Below are 25,480 nucleotides of genomic sequence, written 5' to 3'. Positions count from 1 at the left end.
TTACTGATCTTGAATGATAATAATAACCTTTTTGTTTCCGTGGATAACACAGTAATATTCATACTGATATATCTTAAATCAAGTTCAATGCATTCACAAGAATGTATATCTATATAAGTAGCATGTCTCACGAGCTTCTATCTTAAAGGGGTGCTCTGGGCTGAGAATAATATGATTAACAGGTCAAGAAAAATCAGACAAACAAAACACTGAAGATTTCATTAAAATTGGACAAGAAATAATAAAGAATATGGAATTATGAAAATTTGCATTATTCCGGTGAATAAGTTCTCGGCATGTCTTCATGAATATTCGATGAACAAATTGATGATGTCATATCCCCAATTGTTTTTTTTTCTACAAAGAACTGAAGAAATTGGATTGACAACTGATTAAGTACATTAGATATTAATGACTGCAACTTAATTCAATATAAAGAAGACACATTATCTACACATGTATGAAACAAATGAAAAAATTATGATTGCGTGTAATAATATATGAAAAAGGAAAGTGGGGATATGACACCCTAACCCATCTAATGAATATTCATGATGACGTGCATATACATTTTTTTCACAAAATATTGCTAAGCTTTAAAATTCAATAATTTTGTTATTTGTTATCTGATTTTGATGAAATTTTCATTTTGATCTGTGAATTTCACTCTTTTTATTCAGATATAAATATTTTCAGCCTGGACTACCCCTTTAAGTGAGCGATGAGTCAAACAAAAATGTAATTGGATGTCGGATGACTCCATGAAAGCATTGATCTAAAAAATAAAACATACAGGTGAGCTGCTAAGTAAGGGGGTCTATACTTGTGTTACCATCGAGCAATGAATAATAAATAACTAGTTTTAATAATAAATGGGCATTCACACCGATACTTGCATCCTGTCAGTTAAGCGTTAGGAACACTGGTCTCATAATATTAAACCACCTGCAAAACTTTCTTAAAGGACAAGTCCACCCGAATAAAAACTTGGTTTGAATAAAAGCAGAAAAATCCAACAAACGCAACACTGAAAATTTCATCAAAATTGGTTGTAAAATAAAAAAGTTATGACATTTTAAAGTTTTGCTAAATTTTACAAAACAGTTATATGCACATCCTGGTCGGTATGCAAATGAGCAGATAGATGACGTCACCCACTCATTATTTCTTTTTTATTTTATTATATGATATATGAAAAATTCTTATTTTCTCCTCATCGTCATGTGGAACAAACTTTTAATCCTCCCTGAACATGTGCAATTACCATTATTATAACAGTTTGTGGTTAAATCAAATTGGTCACAATGGTCAAATCTGTAAAATTGAAATATTGTTAAATTCAAACAATAAAAAAAGAAATAGTGAGCAAGTGACAGCATCGACTCTCTCATTTGCATATCAATGAGTTGTGCATATAACTGTTTTATGAAAAATAACCCCAAAATTAAAAATGGTATAACTGTCGTATTTCAGTGTTATGTTCGTTTGATTTTTCTCTATCCATTAAAATCAACAGTTTTCTGAGTGGACTTGTAGTAGGATAGGGGTACAGTAATGTTCAGAATCTAAAACAAACAAGATATCTTTTTACATTTTTATATTATGGGATGTATGAACACATACCCTCATCTGTATAAATATTGTCATATTTACTCAATGAAATTGCACACATGTAAATAAGTGAATTTAATTGTCTCATGGTAATTACTCTGAAATCCTTTCATCAGTTAGGTGTCATGTCCAGAATATGCTGCTTATGTAAAGTTCACAATGATTCAAACTGCCACAAGAACAGAGAAAGTGTCATTCCCCGAAATCAACGTTTTGAGTAAATCAGACAATACAGTGCGTATCAAAAAAAGTTTACACTTTGAAAAAGCCCTGGGAATTAAAAAATATACAAGATGTGGGTATTTTTTTCACATATAATCCTGGATTTGGGTCTCATCTATCTAGTGAAAGTAAAAGTTTTGACAGAATGTTAAACTTGAGTGAGCACTGTCCATTTTTGTAAAGCTCGCAGAAATCTGTTTGCGCAGAAATGCTCGTTTTCACGCTGTGTAAAGGGGAAAGGGCGAAATCAAACTTACCCTGTGACACATTTCTCATACATTTCCCGTGCACTTTTAGTCAATTGAAATAAATCGGATACATTCAAGCAATTTTTAACAATTTTGCAACCCAAATTGAAATTTCAACACTTAGTAAGCACAGGCTTCAAGTTTACATTTTTTTGTGCCAGCTGGATCTGAGGACATAACTGAATCTGGACGAAAGTTTATATCAGACATCTCCAGCATTTTTTTTTATTAAGTTTGTATCATTTAAAGTGGGTTTAAATTTCATTTTTCATTTAATGCTTGTTTATTCACACTTTTCCCAAGCTTGACAATGATTAAAAAATTGAAAATGAAGCCTAAGCCATTTCATGTAAATCACAGTTCAGTGTAAAGCAAATATCGTCACGATGGCCTCGGCGTGTGGGGGAGTGGGGTGGGGCGCAATTCACTCTTCCAAGTGTTTTGGGCAAGGAAACAAATTTAAAAAGGTAAAAGATATCATCAAATCAATTTTACTAGCTAAATTCCACGTGTTCTTCATGATTAAGGCCTACATTTATTCGCATAACTATTTCAAAGTTCTGCGCAAATTATTTTTCACTAACTTTTTATAAGTAAGTGGTGCTCACTCAAGCGGAAATATTTTTCAAAACTTATATCGTCATTTGCTTAAATGGATCTGTACCAATGTTAAAATGTGGAAAAATCTTCAGGATATTACAAATATATAATTTTACAGGATTTTTTCTTAGTGTAAACTTTTTTTTGATACGCACTGTATAGGCATATGAGCAAGTAAGAATATGCTAGTAAGAATATGCTTCAAATAGAATCCAGGGGGGCCACTTACATTGACGAGTGGATACCATGCGCGACCAAAAAAACACGTAAAAGGATGTCTTTTTCACGATAGGGCACGTTACGTACGTAACGTGATGAGGGTGTCAAAAACACAAAGATAATGAAAAAAGGGTATCTATTTCGCTAAGAATAATACGTGTTTAGGGTCGAATTTGCAGGGATGATAAAACAAAATTAAAAAAGTTTTATAAAGGATGTCCTTTTTGCCCCAACACTTCGTGTTTAGAGTCCGAATTGTGCGAGGTGTAGACGATGCACTGTAAAAAATATTGTATCTACTAAATCAAAATAAGGTAAAGCCGACGACCGAAGGACCCGTAACAATAAAACATTCCTGTACTTGTTTAGGGGTTCATTTCTGGGAATATTTGCCAAGAGTATCGTTTTGTTTCCAATACTTGTTAAGGGTAGGGTTTCACACGCCAATACTTACTAAGGACCCCATTGGAAATAAGCCACCTCGGCTTTCATGGGCAATCCTGTCAAGGTATACACTACTGTTCATATTTTCATGTAGTTGTTCACAGTTACCTGACAAATAAAATCAATCAAGGGGTGCATTTTCAGAAATATGAAAATTACGTGTTTAGGATGCTCTTCGAGACCCCATGGTCGCGCATGGTATCCACTCGTGAATAGAAGTGCCCCCACCTGGAATAGAATACTCCTTGGTGAAGGTTTGTTGGTTGTTTGATATTAATTTTCTTATTCGTTTAATATTGCATGCAAATTTCTTAAAATTGCCGTCGGGACTTGGCATACACTAAGTAAATGGCACTTACCAAAATCTTCTATTTAAGTATAGTAAGAGGTAGCACGATAGTTCAATTGCAAAGAACATTCAATGACACATGTCCACATGAAATCCCATTCGTGTCTTATAGAGATGAAGGTAGCCTAAACAATGCTAAAAGGGGCAGTAGAGAGAGAGAGAGTGGGGGGGGGGGTCAGAGAGAGAGAGAGGGGAGAGATGGAAAGATAGATAGAAAGAAAGATATATAGATAGAAAGAAAGATATATAGATAGATAGATAGATAGATAAGACTGATAAGAGACATAATGGGTGGTATTCATCCTGAGCTGTAGTCCCTTTTTCTCTTTCTTCGAAAAGATGAATACAAAGAAGAAAGAAGTTTGAATGTTAAAGGCTTGTGGATCACCTTGTTCTATCCCCTTTAATTCATTTCAAACGAGTTGTAGTAGTATTATAAGTGATTGGTACGTCATTGGTTGGAAGGTAGGTTTGTTTGACATGCAAACAGAGAGATAGCTGTGAGCAATGTTACCTAGCTATCTTGTGACGGATTAAAAGAGCATAAGATGGATTGATGAGCCTGATTCCTTGTTTTCAGAGGTTAATCAGAACCCGCTTGACTCTATCCTCTGGTGTCACCTTTTATCTCCGCTCTGTTTGTGGTCACCATCACCCCTCCCACAGTCCCAACTTTTTCTATATTTTCTTCTCCATTTTTAAGAAAAAACAGAACGTCACGGTGGCCTTCCTTTTCTACTGTTGTCCCCATTCTCATTGTCACTGTCAATCTCATATCCCGCATTTACTTTTTCCTGACCTTGAATTTTGTAGATTCTTTTCCAAAATATAAAAATCTTCTTCAGAAGCTAGGTTTTGGGTAATTCCTTAAGATTTGAAATGAAAGTTCAATGATTTATACCTTTATTAATTTCAAATTGATGATTCGGATATTGCTTTATAACTACAAGCATTTGTTACATGATAGAGCATTTACAAAACATAGAAATTATCAAAAATATAAAATACATATAGGTAATAATTTACGATGCACACAGAAAACGCAATGAACATATTTCAATTGAAATAATTATAATATTTTGGATGCTATTTGTTTCGTCTTTGTTTTCTTTTATAGAGCTAAAACATTAATGTTCTGTGGTTTCAAGCCGCTCGCAATCCAAGGAGATAAAAAACATATAGAAAAAGTGAGGGAGAGAGAAAGGGGAAGAGAGGGAGAGAGAGAGAGAGAGGGAGAGGGGCTAATTCTTCTGAAATGTCATGGACGTCAATTTCAAGATTTATTGTTCTTCACCTGCTAAGTCCTTCATATCTCTTGGGGAAGGCTTAAGGTGTTCCAAAAGTTCATATCAAGGATTTTTTATTGTCCTGCAGTTCAAATACAATTTTATCGGTTAGCATATTGTCATGACAAATTTACTGACTCTTCAAAATAAAAGTACTTGTTGTTCTGTTTTACTATTAAAAATGAATCTTATCGATTAATGATATATCATTTGTTAATGCTGAATAAAAATGAATAGATTAAAAAAACTTTGTAGAAAAATATTTTCATTCAGCTTCAATAGCCGTTTGTCAAATGAAAACAACAACTCAATAACCATTTAGTCAAATGGGAAAAAGAAATTGCATTACTTCGATAATAAAAAGGAAAAATACAAATACTGCATTTCTATTTCGTCTGACGATATTTGGATCAAAATTAAATAACATAGTCTCATGTTTATCCAATCATTTCCAAAGATTCAAGTTAGATCGTTTTTATCACTCAATAATTCTGCAAGAAATTTGACGTATTGCAATTCAGGCAAGGATATGAAACTAGACAAACTTTTCGAACTTTGCTTATATAGTTTAAATAAGTGCAAACGATGATTATGATTACCATTTTAGGCAGATCCCTCTGGGAGGATTTTTTTATTGAATTGGCTACCCTTGATTAAATAAGGAATTATTATCAAGACGTTTTGATTTTCAAACAAAAATATTAATCAAGCCACAGTTTTAGATTTAAAATGCACTGGTTATGCTGATGGCGAAAATGGAGTAGGTCTGTTATAACCCTTAAAAGAATAAATCTCTCCTCAATTGATTTGAGTCTGCCCCAGCAAAAAAAAAACAATAAAGAAATTAAAAAAAAATATATAGTCACTAATATAGAGTAAAAAAATACAAGTGGAATAATGGAGAAAATAAATAAATTTATGAATTCCATGATCCTATTCACGACTACATATGGATAAAGTTGAATCTCCTTGCGTATGTCATGTATGTTGCAGTGACTTCATCATTACGTCACCAAGTGCCTCGTTTATTGCAACGTGTCTGTTAATCTGTCAAAATATAAAAAAAAAACAATTTACAACTTCAACAACGTCCTGCTTTCATGAAAAAATGAACCCATCTCGATATACATTATGTCCTTTCTATTACACAGTATTTTAAACAACATCTGTGCAGTTCCTCTTAGCAAGCTTATCAGAAAATTGCTTTTGATCATTGTGAGAATCCAGAGTTATGGTCTCTTAAGCGGCTAGATGCAAGCTCTTTTATGATGATGGAAAGGAATAGATTCTATCAACTCAATTTATTCTTCAAATTGTTTATCTAGTGGATAGTATTTATACTAAATTTCTACTCCGCAGATCCAGGATAGGTCTAATGGTATTTTGGTGCACTAAACGCAATTCTTTCCAACATGATTTTGGGGTGTTTTAGTTTCAAAATTTATGAACTTAATGATATTGCTCACAAAAACTTATGTTTATAATATTTATTTTGACTGTTTTCTATAACGTCTGAAAAATGAAAAAAAAAACACTTTCATGACATTCAAACAATTCAAAGTATAGTTTTGATTCGACGAGCACATAGCCCTCCCCTCCCCAACTATTTGTATCACTTTCTAGAATATATGTATTTTTTAACAATACAAAAAAAACCCGGACATCTTGCCTCCTAGTTTGGCACTCAGGATTCAGATTAGAGAAGGGTTGTAGTAACAAATGTTATGTTTAATTATCTGTATGGCTTGAAATTAAAGCAGTTTTATAGCTAATATTATCACCATGGGTATTTATGATACGTTTTCTTTACTTCTACCTTTTAATTAATTGACTGAATTCGTATTCTGTGTTAATGGTTTAAGCTTTATAACAGCTAACGTTTGTAACTCTTTCATCAATAAGAAAAAAAAACTAAATCGGAATAGAATCATAAATCGGAATAGAATCATAATTGGTATAGATATTAGAGCATTCATGGGAAAAACAATTCAATAACAAATTATATACATTTATTTCGTAGACGTGTTGTGGCTCAGGGGATAAGTCTCCGGACTTTGAACAACAAGGTCCGGGGTTCAAACCCCACCGCAGCACTCGCGTCCTTTGGCAAGGCATTATCTGCATTTGCCACTTTCCACACAGGTGTAGTAAATGGGTACCCGGTAGGAAGGATTTCCTTGACTGCTCGTGCGTCCGATCAGGGTAACTGTGCTAAAGCTGGGGTAATAGTATACAGCGCTTAGAAACATTTGTATTGCGCTATATAAATGTTGCATATTATTATTATTTCTTTATCAATCACATGTTGTAAAGAATCAAAGTCTATGCCCCCTTTTATCTGAATTATTCCCTAATTATGATGCACTATAAACTCATACCCTCTATACACCTATTTTTCCTTTAGGTAACTACGGTGAGAGTGGAATGCAGGCATTTCGTGCCCTAGCTGAAGAACGAGGAATATGCATTGCAGCATCAGCTAGTATCTCCAGTGGATCTAAACCTTCTGAATTTGATAAGATCGTTGATACCTTGGATAAAGCACCTACAGCTCATGTTGTAGTATGTTTCTGTGAGGGGATCACTGTTACTAAACTTTTAAAGGCCACACGAAGGAAAGATAAGATTGGCAAATATCTCGTTATAGGAAGGTGAGTTTATTGAGAATTCCTTTAATTTTTGGTAATCTTTGCTTCATAAACAAAATATATAAGGAAAATAACATATGCATATGAATATCTTTTTATTCATTGATACAATGATGTTGCAGTATTAACCTCATGTTAATGGTATAGACCCGAATAAACTGGAAGGGGCCATTTAATCCAAATTTAACTTTATTTCTATATTGATATACAGTGCTGAATGCACAGTCCTGAAACAGATCATATGAAAGTTGCTAAGAACTTTTAATAGCTCAGTGTATGCTCACAATATAATTCTATGCTTTCGTTTAATCTTAATTTTTGCCCCCAAATTTGCCAACTAAAAGACTTATTTCCCTTAACTCTCAGATACACAATTACAATACACGTCAACATAACTTTATCCATCGACCTTATGTAAGAACTAATGTATCCTTAAATTCTTTCATAACAACCTGTATCAAGGAGTGGAACAGGTTACCTTCTGATATTAGGAACTGTACAACTCTTTATCGGTTTAAAGTGCAATGTAAAAAATACCTCTTTGACAATCTAATATCTTAAGGCGCTGTCACACCTTGGCGTTTTAGACAGCGTATGCCCTACGTATGAGGAATTTGGCGAATACGCTGGCGTACGTCGAATACGTTACGGGTAAGTTTTGCTTACGTTAAGAGTACGCTAAAACACGCTGGTATACGTCGTCATACGGTGAGGTCATCGAAAACTTTGTGCAAGCACAAAATTTTTCGACGTATGCCAGCGTATGGCTCATACGTCCCGCATACGCGGGCCATAAGTTGTAGGCAAGTTACGCGATCGTTGATACACGTTGACACACGTTACTCGTAAGTTACTCATAAGTCGATGTACGTCGAGATAATGTCCAGCGTACCTTAAAACTTACTTTTAACCTATGAGTAACGTGCTTTGAACGTATGTGTAACTTAACTCCAACGTATATTGACGTATGAAGACGTGCTCCGGACGACCACAAAACTTACTGAACGTGTTTATAACTTACAGCTACCGTATTATGGCGTATTGACAACGTTTATCATGTTTATAGGAATTGGTATATAAAGGTGGGGTTCACAGGAGTTTTCTTCGGCATGGCGTTGGTGTTGATAGGTGATATATCGTGCGGTTATGATTTGAATAGTCGAGCGGCAGCCTTTTTATAGGCTACGACACGTGTTCGTCAGCAATACGCTGCCGCGCGCTATGCGTAAGTTAGGCTATCGTAGGGCATAAGTTGTGTACGCCAGCAATACGCTAAGCATTCGTTGGAATACGTTACTTATAAATTAACGAAGCGTTCGATATAAGTTACTAATACGTTATGTATACGTCCAACTCGTTATGAATACGCTAAGTATACGCCCAGAGTTGAAAAAAAATCAAAGTTCAGCGTATGCCGACGTTTTAGAGAAATTTTGATACGTCGGGCATACGCTGTCTAAAACGCCAAGGTGTGAAACCACCTTAAGTTAATTTAGAAAGTTTTTTCTTCCATAGAGTCTATTATGTTTTACAAGTATCTCGTAGTTGGCCACCCTAGTCATGTGTGTGTGTGTGTGTGTGTGTGTGAGTGGGTTTGTGTTTATGCTGACACTTGTTTAATGTACATTTTGTACATATTTGTAGTTGATATATCTGTTTATTATGTATTCGCCTTTGTCATTTTATACATTTACATCTTCATCTTATTTAGATGTATAGGGCCCCACTCACAAGCTGTGCTTCTTAGAAAACCGTTCATATTGCATCATGCATTCTTTTGTAACATGTGATCATTGATTTGTACGCATAATATGTCTGGTTTTTTAATAAATTGAACTTGAACTTGAACATCCTAGTTGCCTTTTGTGTGCTGGTGCTGCTGACATCATCCGTTTGTTAAAACTTTTAATAGGACTGGTCAGCTAGCTCTGGTGAAGTCACATTCCAATGTTCCTTTGTCAGTTTGCCCATTATAACAATTGGTTGATGATGTCAATAAAATTAGTCATTAAGCTCCTCTCATTTAGGAATGGAATAACAATAGCAAGTTTTCAAAATATTCTTTAAAAGCAACAACACGCGAGTTGAATTCAGTACAACCCATCTAGAGGAATATACCACCAGTGAGTGTTGAATCAATTATAGGATTTGACTTGCATGGATACTTTAAAATGGCATGTTTCATTCTTTCCCTCTCGTTATGTATAGTGACGGATGGGCAAATCGTAAGGAAGTTGTACGGAATGTCGAGGAAGAAGCAATAGGAGCTATCTCCATCAAACCTCACACCGAACACTACCATGACTTCGATTCATATTACTTTAATCTACGTCCTGAAAACAATACTAGGAATCCATGGTTTCGTGGATTCTGGCAGGAGAGATTCAACTGTCTCTTACCACCATCAGATATAGATCCACCCCTATCAACCTTCCATCTCGATTCACCATCCAACTGTACAGGTATGTATTGCAGCTGAGCTTGCCTCATTTCCATTCCTCTAAACTCCTTTCACATAATTATTGTTAGACAATACCGGTTAAATGTCAAGTGCAATTCAGTAAAATGTTGGTTTATAAATAAAGAATAAATAAACAATCATTATGTTGAAAATTTCACCAAAATCGGATGTAAAATAAGAAAGTTATGACATTTTAAAGTTTCACTTATTTTTCACAAAACAGTGATATGCACAACTTAGTGACATGCAAATGAAACAGTCGATGATGTCCATCACTCACTATTTCTTTTGTTTTTTTACTGTTTGTATTGTACAACATTTCATTTTTTCAGATTTGACAATAAGGACCAACTTGATTGAACCATGTAGTATTAAACAATGCTAATTATACATGTTAAGGGAGGAATTAATAGTTGTTTCACACGACAACAGGGAGAAAAATTGAATATTTCATACTTCATATAATAAAATACAAGAGAAATATTGGGTGAGTGATGTCATCAGCCTCCTCATTTGCATTCCGACAAGGATGTGAATATAACCGTTTTGTGAAATAAAGCGAAACTTTCAAATGTCATAACTTTCCTATTTTACATCCGATTTTGATGAAATTTTCAGTGTTATGCTTGTTGGATTTTTTCTCTTTTTATTTGAATCAACCTTTTTGTGGGGTGGACTTGTCCTTTAATTAACATGGCGTGTATATCTTCATATGACTTTTAACACGTTCTATATACTGTCCTATATACAGACACAGGATCTAGGTATGTTAAAATTCTCAAATTCAATGTGTGTATATCGAGAACCGTTTAAGGAACGCATACGGTATCTCTAAACAAAATAATTAAGTGAAAGGGCCTTAATGATATTCTCAGAGACCGCGGCCACGCCGGTTTCGAGTTGGAGCTTGAAGGATCCGGCGATCTTCAGCCCCTTCCCCACTATTGTTCATTTAACATGTACAATTTTTTTTTTAATCATCAAATTGTGACTTTATGCAAGCCCTCCACTCCGCTTTCAAAGCATTTTCGCGACCCCTCAATCGAACAACAACTTATAATGATAATAATATGCAACGTTTCCATAGCGCCTAATTCAATGTTTATTAGCGCTCCATATTACTACCCACCCTTAGAATAACTGCCTAGTCGGCCTTCATGGCATTTTATGGAATACATTTATGTTACATATCCTATTACATTACCTGGGTTGAGTGTGGTAAACGTAGCTCAGTGCCAAATGACATTACTGTAAAGTTATTTCTATTGCTCCACGTCTCTGTAGACGCAAAAACATGACGATTGTGACGAAGGTGAAAGACCCACAATCGAAATAATGAAAATGATTATTTTTTAACTGAGAAATCGTTCATTGAACACGACTGTGTAAATGCACTTTAACTGACCCAAGTCTTTGTGACAATTCTACCATCGTTTTATATTTTAAATTTACAGGTCACATTGAGCTTCCAAATTTTGATAATCATAACACTAAATGAACAAGAGCGAAAACATTAATGTATGTAGAGCTATACTGAATGAGGTGCACGCCTTTAAGATTTCCCACTATAAAGCTGACAGTTATAGATTTGAGAACTTGATGATGACATGAATAATATGGTTGAAATTCGAACCAAGTTCTATTGATCCTTATACTACTGGGACCAAACCACTCGTACATATCACGTGATCAGTCAATACAATGTGCTTTCACTTCGGAATATCATTATCATCGACATGTTTTAAGTTTAGAATGAAATAATCACATTGATTCCATTAGGGATTGGTATGTGAATAAGAGAAGGGCTTTACTTCATTACACCAGTGGTTGATTATTTACTGAACGAGAATCGGTACATTACCAAGAAAAGGAAGTCTCCATATCTTAAGAGATATAGATAGAAATTCGATGTAAATAAAAGGTACAAATTTAAAAGGAAAATGGTTGTTACGTATAAACATGTTAAAAATGAATGAGGACTATTTGCCTATTAAGTTTCTAGGGTTTAGCGAGGATAAGGGCAGAGCCGTTAAGTTCTTATCTCATCTGCCAATTAGCTAGACGGAAAGTATATAAGCATTGTAAGAGCGATATATGGAGCGGGAAACAAAGGCTACACTATAGGTTCTGTCCATGGTTAACAAGCGAGAATACATAAGCAAACTTTACATTTAATAATAGTAATAACAATAATAACAATAATAATAATAATAATAATAATAATAATAACAATAATAATAATAATAATAATAATAACAATAATAATAATAATAACGGTATATTTACCCAGGGTAGCCACACCAGTTCTGAAAACTGTTCTCCCAGCGGGCCCTGCTATTATTATTACCCCCAGCTTAGAAAGCTAGGCTACCTTTTCAGATGCACGCAGCTTTTTGAGGAATTACTTCCTATACCGGTACCCATTTACCTCGCTTGGGTCGAGTGCAGCACACTGTGGATGAATTCCTTGCTGAAGAAACCAAGGACATACAAACGCTATTTACGTCCGCAGTACGCGAACCAATTGCAACGGTCACAGATAGGGTGGGCATCGATTTGCAATATTACAAGATGTCCGCAATTGTAGGATAAAAATTATATATACAATTTTTATTATGATTACCTGTGTACGGGATTTCTACTCGCCCAAACGTTCACAGTTATGTAATAAACATACTTTTCTGAATACCCTCGATGTACGTCAAGGTGGAAGAGGCGACCTGCACGTCCATCTCATATCTATTTATCAGTAGAAAGAAAGGGCAACCCCTTATCCCTGACAGATACAGCACCACTTTCAGGTCTGTGCCTCCGTCACTCCTCGAAGAGCTGGTGTCCAGGTTTGGGCAACGCCCTTCTCTTGATAATGGACCGACTCCCTCCCTGGTTACACTATTCTATTAGCAAGACTGTCAGAATATGGCGTCATTGACAACAGTACTGATGATGCATATAATTTGAACATAAAAACGGAAAAGTACTTTGACTTGATACTCTCATGGAACATTGCATGACTGGGGAGGGGATAGAAAAAGAGAGAGGGGGTAGTTAATCAAACACAGGCGTTCAAATAATAACGATTGTATTAGAGATGGGGTCTCTGGAGGATAATGATAGCAATCAAAGAAGAGACAGTAGCAGGTGATTTGAATCTGTTTTGTTTCCTTACAAGCCGTTATTAATTACACTTATCAATACATGCAGCTGATTGGAAAAAAAAAGTCATTTTTAATTTCATTTGAGAACCTTAACATCGTTTCTACGCTTTGCATGGACACGACAAGATTTACTATAAAGATAATGAGAGATGATATCATGTAGAAAAGGTCGCCTTAACATAATCCACTTCATTAAAAGTAAAATCGTGGAAAATAAATAAATAACATATTTAAGAGGGAACGTACATAATGACCTCTTTGTTTTTGACTATTTGTTTGCAGTGGCGTAATGAGACAAACATTTTGTGGGGTCTAGATTTGGCGTATCGCGTAATTTTTTTAAACAAAGCGAGCGAGCACAAATTTTGACATGTTTGTAACAAAAATCCAATTTGTATCGAATATTAATATCGAAATAATATGATATTTCACCCTTCTCTTTTTATTTTCTCTTTTTTTTCTTGGTCGTGAGAAATTCGGGAGGAGGGGGGGGGATCCCCTCCCCTAGCCCCAAATCTGTACGACAGTGTTTGTTTGAATGAACGAGTGCTCATGTGAAAGAGTAGAAGCGTTTTTTACAAAAGTGACCCAAATGCGATCAATAAGCCCTTGCATTACGATTCAAATTTATCAAAGTCCAAACCACCCCAATACAAAATATATATCTAGACACAAAGAAAGTTCAAATCAGCACAACAACAACAAAAACAACAATTAATCAAAACAGATGTGAAAATTATGTGAAATGTGAAAATATTGGATTTTTTTTAAGTTTGATTAAGTTTCACCAAGCATTTATACATGTAATATGGAAATAAAGAGAACTTTTATTATAAAACTCTCACTATTTCCTTTCAATTTCCTTCAAAAATATAATTTCGGGGTAAGTTATCTGAAAGAAATCCCAAATAACATTACATTTAAGTGATTTAAAATGTACAAAAGGACTCAAATTATGTATTGCGTTATGGGATGGAATGCTTATCAGTTTTTGTGAAGTTAACCTGATTGAGCAAATTGCCAAAATACAATACTTTCTTATTCTACATCCGATTTTTATAATAATATGCTCATCAAGTATTTTTTGTTTTATTCAAATTAACTTGATGGTGATACGGTCTTGGCTTTAAATGACGAGTGAGATAAAGGTAAACGTTGCTATAAATTAACGGACGGACAAAGAGACTGAAGGAACGAGATGGAGAGAGGAAGGAAGGGAATGGAGAAAAGGGGGCTTCACTTTATGAGATTAGTGATGTGTGTATTATTTACTAAGGACGCCATGCACAATGCTAAAAGTATATTGACCTTTCAGCTTCATTCAAGTGACTCTCACATAGATTATCATTTTAACCTTGAATAATAAATCTCTGATACGGAGTGCGCCTATCAGTTATTGAATATCACATTGCACGAGGCATTATGTTTGTATTAAGTGTAGGCCCATCGTATTTTTAGCAACCCCCTTCATTTATCAACGTATTTTCACTTTTGCGATTTTCAATATCTCAAAGCTGTTTAGCATTGTACAGTCTTTAATCAGGAAAAAGAAGGGAAAGGGTAAATTGTATACTGAAAAAATACATAAGCCATATTCAAGTACCTTTCATTTAGTTCTTTCGTTGCGACATTTCGGCGCTTAGATATACAGTGCGTATCAAAAAAAAACGGGACAGATTTGAAGTCTATAAAATTTTAGTTTCAAATTATTATTTCTATATTTTGGTGTTAATAGGTGCTCTAAGGTCTGGTCTTTCAAACGCTATTAAAAAAAATTAGTTTCGTTCAAAGACGTTCATGCTTGAGCGAACACGGGACGTTTTTGTTGGGGGTTCAAAAAGAGGCTTGCGCCAGAATTGCAGAATATGAGTAATATGATGATCGGACTTCTTGCTTATTAGCAGATTTCCTCTTAACCTTTTCATTATCTTTGCCATAATTTTCAAATCATGCGGTCAAATTCATTTTCAGATCTATTTATTTGCTTGAATTATTCTGTTATTTCTTTTCAATATGCTCTCTGTTAGCTTTGAATATTCCTTCTTCAAGCTAAAATTATTTTTTTTCAACCGAATTATGGGAGAGCATGGATTTTTTTATTCAAATCCTTTCATTATGTGCTACAAAGATTATGGTGCCTTTTGAACAAAGCCACACAGATGGGTGGGCGCTCGGGTTGCTCCCCCCCCCCCCCAAATTAAAAAATCATGACCAAATAAAAGTGGACAGGAAATAAAAGGACAGATAGAAAGTAAAATATGATATTATTTTCTGAATATTATGTCAAAATCTATCACAAAATTTGATATTGTAATTAAAATAGTGGGAATATTTGCGTGCTCACTTCGCTTGCTCACAACTTTTTAATACATTTTACCCGATCTGCCATATCTAGCTCCTTCAAAATTGACTCAATACACCATTGTCATTGAAAGACATGAATCCCTTCCTGTGTTTCCTGTCAAGCAATTAAACTTGGTCAAGGAATTAATGACCCATTGAAAAATAGATTCATGTCTTTTAAAGGTACATAACATTGTTTGTTTCACATAATAAAACGATTTTAATAATCACAAGTTTTCCCAATTAATCATTCAAATCTTCTTGCTTGGGTTGACAAAAAAAAATCTTCTTTTCTCAGTTACTTATGAAGGAAAATTAAAAGGTAAGAGAAGATTAAACGAAATAATTCAATTAAATAAATAACTTTGTAAATGAAATTTGAGAGCATAATTCGAAAATTGTGGAACAGATAATGAAAAGGTCAATAGGATTTCTCCTGATTAGCAAGAAGTCTGATCATTGTATTACACATATTCTGCAATTCTGGCGCAAGCCTCTTTTTGAACCCCCAACAAAAATGTCCCGTGTTCGCTCAAGCATGAATAAAATTTATTTTTTTTAATTGCATTTTAAAGATAAGACCTTAGAGCATCTATTAAAACCAAAATATAGACATCATTATTTGAAACAAAAATTTTATAGACTTTTCAAATCTGTCCCGTTTTTTTTTATACGCACTGTATAGAGGGCTTTAAATAAAGCCCTCTAAATAATATGGAACATCCGAATCTTTTTTAAGTATTTACATTTATACCAGTATCATTTGTCATTATTCGTCTTTTTAGGATTTACATTGTTTCAATTTGTATACAATAAATTGAACCACACCAAACCAGGACAAGGCGAAAACGAAAGGACAAGTAAAAAAAAGGGTGAATAAGAAAATTACTGCAGCTATTGAAGAAATGAAGGATCATTTAACAAACTCCGATAAGAAACCAGAAAGTTTAGGAAATGTATGTGAGCGCAGTGAATCTAAATAGAATAAGTTCAATCAATATTCTCCCTTCGATGCCCCCCTTAGATTATTTGATAATCATTGGATATTCAATATTCATCCAATAAAAAACAATTTAATTAAAGGCCTAGATTTATTTGCTTATTAACATATTCTTCGTCGTCTCCCTCTCTTTCTTGGGAAAGAATTCATGATGAAAATTTTCTCGTGAAATAAGTGCAAGTATCAGTTCATTCATAAACTCCATGCATGTATTATAACGAGGAGAGTGTTATTGATATGGCCGTGCTTTAAAATGAGGAAAATCGAAGTAGTATAGAGTTACAAACAGTCGTGTCGGTGTAAATAGAGGAAGAGGAAGTTTGGTAACCAGGGATTTGGGGATAAAAATGGAAATCAATGAATTGTGAGTTAGCCGGTCAGGCTTGTCCACTATCGTCATGAGAAACGACGACTGTTTCCATGGTATTCATGAACAACTTAATATTTACCGTGATATTCCTGTATGACATGTATGGGGAAACGGCTAGCGCGTTGAACGTGAAGGGTAGGGAATTAGCCCCACCCCTATTTTTCTTTACTTTTTTTCCTAAATGGAAGACCCACATATTTTCCTCTTTGAGTGATGATTACTTTTCGCTTTCATTATTAATATCATTATTGGTAAAAATAATACTGAAAATAGTAGTAGTAGTAGTAGTAGTAGTAATAGTAGTAGTAATAACAGTAATAATCATGAAAAGTTATCATCACTCAAAGAGAAACATATTTTGGTCTTCCGTTTTAGAAAAAAAAGTGGTTCTAGGGGGCGCTAGCTTTGAAGCTGTTAAAAGGGATTATTCTTCAAGGTTCAAGGATTATCATCATTGATATGCCCATCATTTTTGTCCCCAAAGTGTGAGCCCCTACCTCTCGTAAGCCTTGTTGGATCCACCCGTGGCATGCCGAGCATGTGTTTATATTTTCATTTGCACTTTTACTGATTATAAGAACTTTTTCTGGTGTAGTCAGATATTTCATATACAGCTATATACTGTGTTGGTACTCAATTGACAACGTTTTTTCTTTGTTTGTATGTTTGTTTGTTTTTTGCAAGCGTAGACATGGTAGATGGATGTGATTTATCGGTACAGCATGCACGCCATGAATGAATGTCACTTTTACTTTGGAAATAACTGTCTTCATGAACATTAATCAGAGAAACTGAATAATTATCTACCTGTAGTCTATAGGCATGTTTCAGCATATAGATCAGTAATTATGACCTCAATCATGAACTATTCATTATACCGCCAATTCATTGTAATGTATTTTCAGTATTTTAACAAAAATAATACTTTTGAAATATTTTTTTCTTGGATATCAATTAAATTCTAAAATAAAAGTACTATTTATGGGGTAAGATTTCCATGTAACGTAGGTATTTGCCAGGTGTATTTTGTCTTTCCTTACTTTTGAAAAGCATACTGATAATGGTCAAATATGGTTTATGCTTCACTAACTATCAACCATTTAAATTCTTAGTGATCGACAAGTTTAATCCATCAATCCTAGAGACGGTCGTGATGGATCCACATAGCTTCATGCCACTGATAATAGATAGATTTGACCATGTTATATAAATCATCATTGTATCTGATATATATTCACATACCTCTTCTCGGTTTATACTTACCGTGGGCTCTTTCGTTCTTTTTGTTGAAGTGGCAAGAATTGTTGTGTCACGATTATTTACTCTTTTATTTGTTTAATGAGTGAACACATGAATATCAACCGAATGAGATATAACATTATGTGTTGAATATATTGTCCTTGTTACTGGTTCTCACCCTGCAGCAAGGGCAGTGATAACATTGTTGGCAGATCTAGTATGGTATGTTTTGAAATAATAATCCCTGTCGATCTAGAAACAGTTTTGAATAGCGTTGTTCAAGGGAGATACAAGACATCATTCTTAATAAATCTTTGGATGAGCACCTTAACGTAAGATTCATCTTTCATTGCCCTCTATTAATGGGTGTGTGTGTGGTAATTATCCACATGGTTATAATCAGATAACACAAGGTCTGTCACTTTCACCAGCTGAGGTGTACTTATAATAGAAGGCACAAATGTTAACAAGCTGTTAAACAAGGACTGTGGTGGCGTTTGTCCTCTTAGCGTCATCCTGATATCTTAATTGTTCATAATTCTATTATCATTCTAAACACCCAATGTTATGGCACATTCAGGAATAGATGTTTCATATATATTTATTTTTTGTTTGTTTTTTAGCAGAAATCAACCAGGTAACTTTAATGTGATCATAGTGGAACCCTGCTCTTGGGGAGGGGAGGAGGGGGGGGGGGTGAACACTCAAAGGTGTATATGGGTAATCATGGAGGTATGAATATAGTGTTGGTTTTAATGATATTATATTTTTAAAAATGATAATGATAATAACAATTTCAAAAATATAAGAATACCTATGGTAATAACAATTCAAGAAATATAAGAATGATAATACCAATAATATTCATCATAGTAATACTAAAAATAATATCTCGCATTTAGGCACTCCAAAGTACATTATATGTTTTAAAAAGATAACGAAAATGAAAGAAATTAGTAAGGTACTGGTATGTTTTTAGGAATTTCCTTAATCATGTTAATTGACCTGCAGATTTGCTGATTTGAATGAAAAAGGGGTGACGATTCAATCTTTACACATATTTGATTGTTTATCAGTAAAAAGATAAAATAATCTCTGCGATCATCTGTGTTTGGTGTCTGTGTGTCTCGGTTCATAAAGATTCGTTATAATATCAAATGCACAATTTCTATAATAGAATTACTTATCAGCCTAACAGATTGAAAGATTTCAGTCTCTTTAAACTTTTATTGCAATTTTGTTTTATGAAAAGGGTTCCTGGTCGGTGTACTATGCGTGCTACCTTGAATTCATCGTCCTGTGATTTCTAATAGGGAAATCATGAACGATATGTTGTCTTGAATGTTTTGAAATTCACAGATCGTGTTGTCATTTTGATTTAGAAGGATAACACTAGACCTATCACATCGTATTTCTCAGATGGATACGCGTGACATATTTTCCACTGTTTTAGTTGATGGGATGTTACGAGTGGATATCCTCCAATTTGACTTTGATCGAAATATTCTTACAAAAAACGCAACCATCACTTTTGGAAAAGAAAGAGCATTCCAAATAATAATGATTATTAAAAAAAATGGGTCATTCAATTGAATATTCCCCTCTACAGAGTAAGAAGAGATATCAACTCTCTTGATTTTTTTGGCGGAAATAATCATGACAAAATGAAATTAATCATTGTTACAAAATAATAATAATAAAAAAAAAGATTGTTTAAACCTAACTAGTAAAAATAACTTACTCCATACGGTATTACTGTAGAATTCACAATGAACTTTGTTTTTCATTCTTAAAGTGGCTTCTGTGGGGGAAATCCTAGAAACACCAGGGTGATTTGCAAGCACGTCCTTTAAATAGTTTAATATAACCATGTCTGTTGGTACAACGTAAAGGCATTGACAGGTATGTAAACCCAAACACAGCCATAGCGATGATGAAACTGAAAGATAACACCTGTCATTATCAAATGAATACCACGACCTACAAACACAAAAATGAAAAATGGGAACTCAGAATAAAGGAGGTGATGCCTAGTTTACCGTGCGCTAAATATCGAGGATGCGCCATAAGATACCGGGCAAGATTTATCCTATAAAGTAAAATACAATTCTGCATGTCAATTTTCTTTTGAGCGATGGATCCATTCATACTAACAAAAAGTACCAGTTTACCCCCTATACGAATGTATACTGGTAGCGGTAGCACCTTCTTTGGTGCAATCTTGTAACAGAAATTGAAGAGTGGTGAAAAACGAATTTTGTTTTTGACATTAGAAATGTCCGTGTGCACCTTTAAAGGCACATCTTTCATCAGTCATCCAGCATTGTCCAGGGTGCACGATAACATTTAAATCATGAAAACTGCACCTTATCTATTGGAATGGTAAAACTCTGCACCCTAAAAGGATGCAATGTGTAAACTAACCGTAGACTTGAGAGTACAAAACGCTCAGTAAGATGAGAAAATTGCATCACCAAAAGCAGTAGTGTACAGATGGAGTGAAAAGGGGGGCTACTTTTGGGGGGGCTGCCCCCCCCAAAAAAAATAATAATAATAAAATCACGACCAAGAAAAAAAAGGAAAGAGAGAAGTGTGAAATTTGATATTATCTTCTGAATGTTATCGTGGTTATGTCAAAATCTATCACCAAATTTGATTTTTGTAACAAAAAAGTCGAATTTTTCGATGACTCGCTCCTCTCGCTCGCAACTTAAAAGAAAATTGCCTGATACGCCGCATCTGGCCCCTATATTTTTTGGCTCATTACGCCACTGCCAGAAAGCGCTCCAATAGTTGCATTTGAACGTTGCAGAACTGTACCTTTTATCATTCGAAAAGCATATCCGGTTCTGGCAACAACCATAGGAAAATATCAACATATTTACCATGTCATTGTTCAACTATGACTTGTGAATAGCCTGGAATAATGGCTACCTGATTTTAACCTATATTAGAAAGTCTGCAGGAAGTAAGGTAATCTTTTAGGTTTTATATGTGATATGATTTTCTTGGAAACCAAGATATTTGCTTGAACATATATTTGAGGAGAAATGCAAACTATATATTTGCAGAAAAACACGTTCGGCTTGCCTTCAGGAGCAGATCATCCGTCATATTCGGGAAAAACTACTAAATACCATAAGTACCGCCTCGTGAAAAGAGAGTCCCCAAAGAAAACATGTTGGGTTACAATGTTCATTCTGGTAGTCATCACCATTTCTTGCGAATTAGCAATGGATGGGGTGATTTCAAAGAACAAGCAAGTTGAGAAATAAGAACAAGTCTTCTTACCATGTTTTTTTTAGTGATATCACAACATCCGATGAGAATTCATCGATGTAAGTTCATATTTTTCAGCATTTAGCATTTGCAAGTAGATTTAATTCAGTGTGTTCATATCTTCGGTAGATCGAATCTTTTATTCTCTTCTCTCATCAAACAACTTTAAATATAGTAAAATATTACATTCATGATCTTAAATTCGAAACGTTTTAAATCGAAATACACCATAATTACAAAGGTTTGATTGAACTGCACAATGATTGTAAACCCCACATCCATACTTTTGAAAATGAGTTATGTAGTGATATCACAACATCCGATGAAAATTCATCGATGTAAGTTCATATTTTTCAGCATTTAGCATTTGCAAGTAGATTTAATTCAGTGTGTTCATATCTTCGGTAGATCGAATCTTTTATTCTCTTCTCTCATCAAACAACTTTAAATATAGTAAAATATTACATTCATGATCTTAAATTCGAAACGTTTTAAATCGAAATACACCATAATTACAAAGGTTTGATTGAACTGCACAATGATTGTAAACCCCACATCCATACTTTTGAAAATGAGTTATAAAAATTTCTTTAAAAATAGAAACAAAACAAAGTCATGAATAAATTATATATATATATGTGTGTGTGTGTGTATGTATATATATATGTATGCATATATGTATATATATATACATATTTCTAATTTATACACATAAGTAATCCACATTATTATCAAATATAAATATTTAAATGCATTACACACTACAGTAAACAAAAGAAATCTGAAACGTGCATTGTTAAAATATAAATAATAAGACTTATGAGAGAAGATTTTATATACTTCATCAGAACGACATTTAGATCGATAGACTTAATCGCAGTCGAGTATTTACTTTTTACTTTCTAATTTTTAAACGAGTTCGTTGCTTGGTTATGTAATGTATCTCTTATGTAAATAAAAACGGAGTTTGAACGCAATTACCACTAATGGGTTGATATAATAAGCAACACCTCACAATCGGCATTCAGCATTGCTATGGTAGAGTATTTGTTTAAGAGTCTGGGGTCAGCGTCTAAAAGAAGATCTGTCTGATTTTTCTTATCTCCCCTTGGTGACCAATGATTCTTGTTATTTACCATAGGCCATGATGACATTTCCCATCGGGTATTTGAACACGAATTTGAAACACGGTCGCTGGGACTATCTGATCAAACAAAGAATACGGCAGGCCTTTGCACACTCAATTCACCAAGGGTCCGGCATTAAGAACATGTATGCCTCTTTTGAAAACAAAACTTTTGTTTCTTCTTTTTGTGAAATACATTGGTAATTTATGTTTTTTATCAATTCGCTGTCATAAAGAAATATCAAGCACTTTTAGGAGTATTCATACACGCTAAGAATAACGAAGCTGATTGATTTTTATCATTATAGGCAGCCGCAAATATTTCTAGTTTGCAGAATGATATATGCTTGCATTTCATTTTATGTTCTAATCAACTGTTTGAATAAAAGGAGTAAAAAAGAAAATACTCAGTAAAATGACAGTCCCCGGAATGTTATTGTCTGGATTCAACTTTGATAATATATACCATAATATTAACTGCTAATTACATCAGTGACATCATTTCCAAAATGTTGAATTTCTACGATGATAAAAGCTTTTTAGCAGCATTCTTTATCATGAACAGATGAAACGGATTCCAACCTATTCAGGCTTCATAATATCACCTGTCATATATTGCATAGATGGATTCAGAATATGAACTCGATAATTCTTATAATCCTGCCCTAAAGATGGTTGAATGTATGTAGTAACGATCGCCATCTAACAACTTGGGTGCACTAATGGTCTTTTTATTGGATAGTCTTGAAATAAGTCTTCATATCCCAAACACATATCTCGAAGCATTTTAGGCCGAAACATGACAACTGCCCGTTATCTCTTATGTTTACCAAGCAATTCAAAACGGGAGCATTGGAACACCTAAATTTGTCACGTCACCTCAATATGTACTCCCATGTAGACATGGAATAGGATCTCCTGATCGGTGTTACCTCAGTCTAGAGGGCGTCTGTTTTAAAGCTCCAGATTATACACTGATTCAAAGGGCCGGGGTTCGAATCCCTGTTCCACGTTCTTTTTATGAGGTCCATGCCCAAACAATTGTTGTTAGTGATACTCCGAAAAGCTTTTATCCTGTGCATCACTTTTTACATAGATATTGGTAGTAAATCCTTTGTAAGAACCCCATATATTACTGGTTTTCAAAATGACTTCATGAAATATCTCGACCTCTCCCACTATGGTCATAAACTGACAAATCTCATTAGCGGCCTTACGTCTATATGATAGTTATATTTTTTGTGCCCCCGCAGACGTTGCCCCTGTCCATCCGTCCATCCCCCACTTGGTTTCCGCATGATAACTTATGAAATATTCAACATATTAAAAAGAAAAATTGGGTGTGTAGGTAGATGACACCAAAATAAGGCTGAGTTCGAGTATGGAATCCGCAGGTCAAAGGTCACAGCTCATTTCCCCTCCGGACTTCGTCATATGTTAGATGAGCGCACACCATGTCCATGCATGTTGGATACTCCTTTCTATTAAAGATGAAATTTGTGTTTTTATTGTAAGCAGTAGTTTATTTAGTCATTCAGGAGCCTACTAGGAAATAAGTGGCTCTGGAGATATTTTTCTTTATATGATAATTAATCTCAAAGTTTTTGAAGTCTTGCTGCTTTTTGGCACTGTAGCCATTACACTGTCTACTGTACTGTAAGTAACCTTAACCTTATATTGTTATTGCCTGTCTGAGCTTGAATTTAAGTGTGACTATTATGTAATGCAATGGCTTCTATTCATGTCTGGCTTATTGTGTCATTGTATGTGAGTGGTGGCTTATTGCGAGAACATTCATTCACTATTGTTGGTAGTCATGTCAACGATACTGTACATGATTGTGTATCGAACCTATAGCAGGATTTGCTTTCTGAAAAGAAGAATTCTATATAATGCTAATTCACATGCAAGTTTCCAGCTTTAACTCTAGCATGCTGGTGATGTACACCCAAATTTATTTAACAGGATTGCAGAATATCTTAGCTTGATAATAGTACCCTATTTTCTCGAAATAAGAATAATGTCTCGGGAAATTACGACCAATCATAAAAACCTGTGTGCATAAAACAAAATGAACCTCAAAAACTTAATTTACATATATCTTTCATTGATCGTATATTCTGTACATAGATCACGTCGAGGGGGGGGGGGGTGAGACAAATTGTGAGTATGCTGCGTTTGTGTTTAAATAAGGAATCGATTGGTAGTATAATGAACGTTAGAATGGTTTGTACATCACGATGTACAAACAAGATGGAGTAACAATTGTCACCAAGCTAAATAAACGTATTTCCTTTTTCATTTCTGACGGGGGTGTAAGGAAACATTGCCCAGAACTTTCACCAATAATAATTTCCGAAGCAAATGAAAGTAATCAATTCATATAGACTATAACGATTTTAATGAAAACCATTAGCAAAGAGGTATTGATATTTCAATATTGATGGTATAGTATTAATCCTCTTCTTCTTCTTCTTTTTTCTTCTTCTTCATCTTCTTCATCTTCATCTTCTTCTTCTTCCTCCTTCTCCTTATCTTCTAATCATTTCCTCTACCTTTTCCTCTGAATCAGTTTTTCGCTTTCGTCTTGCTAAGGAGGACATTGGAAGTTTGGACGTCACTATAGCATTTATTGGGCGATGTGAACATTTGTTTTTATCGTTCTCCATGGTACCCACCACTAAGCTTAATTTAAGTAATATCTATGCCACTCTTCGGCCATCTATTCTGAAAGAAAACTGACTCTGCCAATCTAGTCAGAATGGTGTGAGACGTTTCTCACTTCTCAATATCTTCAATTATTCGATATTGAAGTTAAATTTTTTATATTGTGCTTCATACTTTTTTTCTAAGTACTTTAAATTGTAATCATTATTA

At 34.4% G+C, this 25,480-nt stretch overlaps 1 protein-coding gene across 1 annotated transcript in view; it reads left to right on the top strand.

Annotated features, from left to right (window-relative positions):
* The first annotated feature begins 7,356 nt into the window (after positions 1-7,356).
* The window catches only part of LOC121412454 (metabotropic glutamate receptor 1-like), a 33,205-nt gene continuing 15,081 nt past the window's right edge, over positions 7,357-25,480 (top strand). The window contains exons 1-2 of the mRNA XM_041605264.1: positions 7,357-7,630; positions 9,836-10,089. Of these exons, the coding sequence (XP_041461198.1) occupies positions 7,404-7,630; positions 9,836-10,089 (481 nt within the window). The 5' untranslated portion in view covers positions 7,357-7,403. The remainder of the gene's footprint in view (positions 7,631-9,835; positions 10,090-25,480) is intronic.

This window comes from Lytechinus variegatus, chromosome 4, assembly GCF_018143015.1.
Source record: "Lytechinus variegatus isolate NC3 chromosome 4, Lvar_3.0, whole genome shotgun sequence".
In the NCBI taxonomy this organism is placed as follows: Eukaryota; Metazoa; Echinodermata; class Echinoidea; order Temnopleuroida; family Toxopneustidae; genus Lytechinus; species Lytechinus variegatus.
The sequence above is the reverse complement of the archived record's forward strand: the minus strand, read 5'-3'. Positions and strand labels throughout refer to the sequence as shown.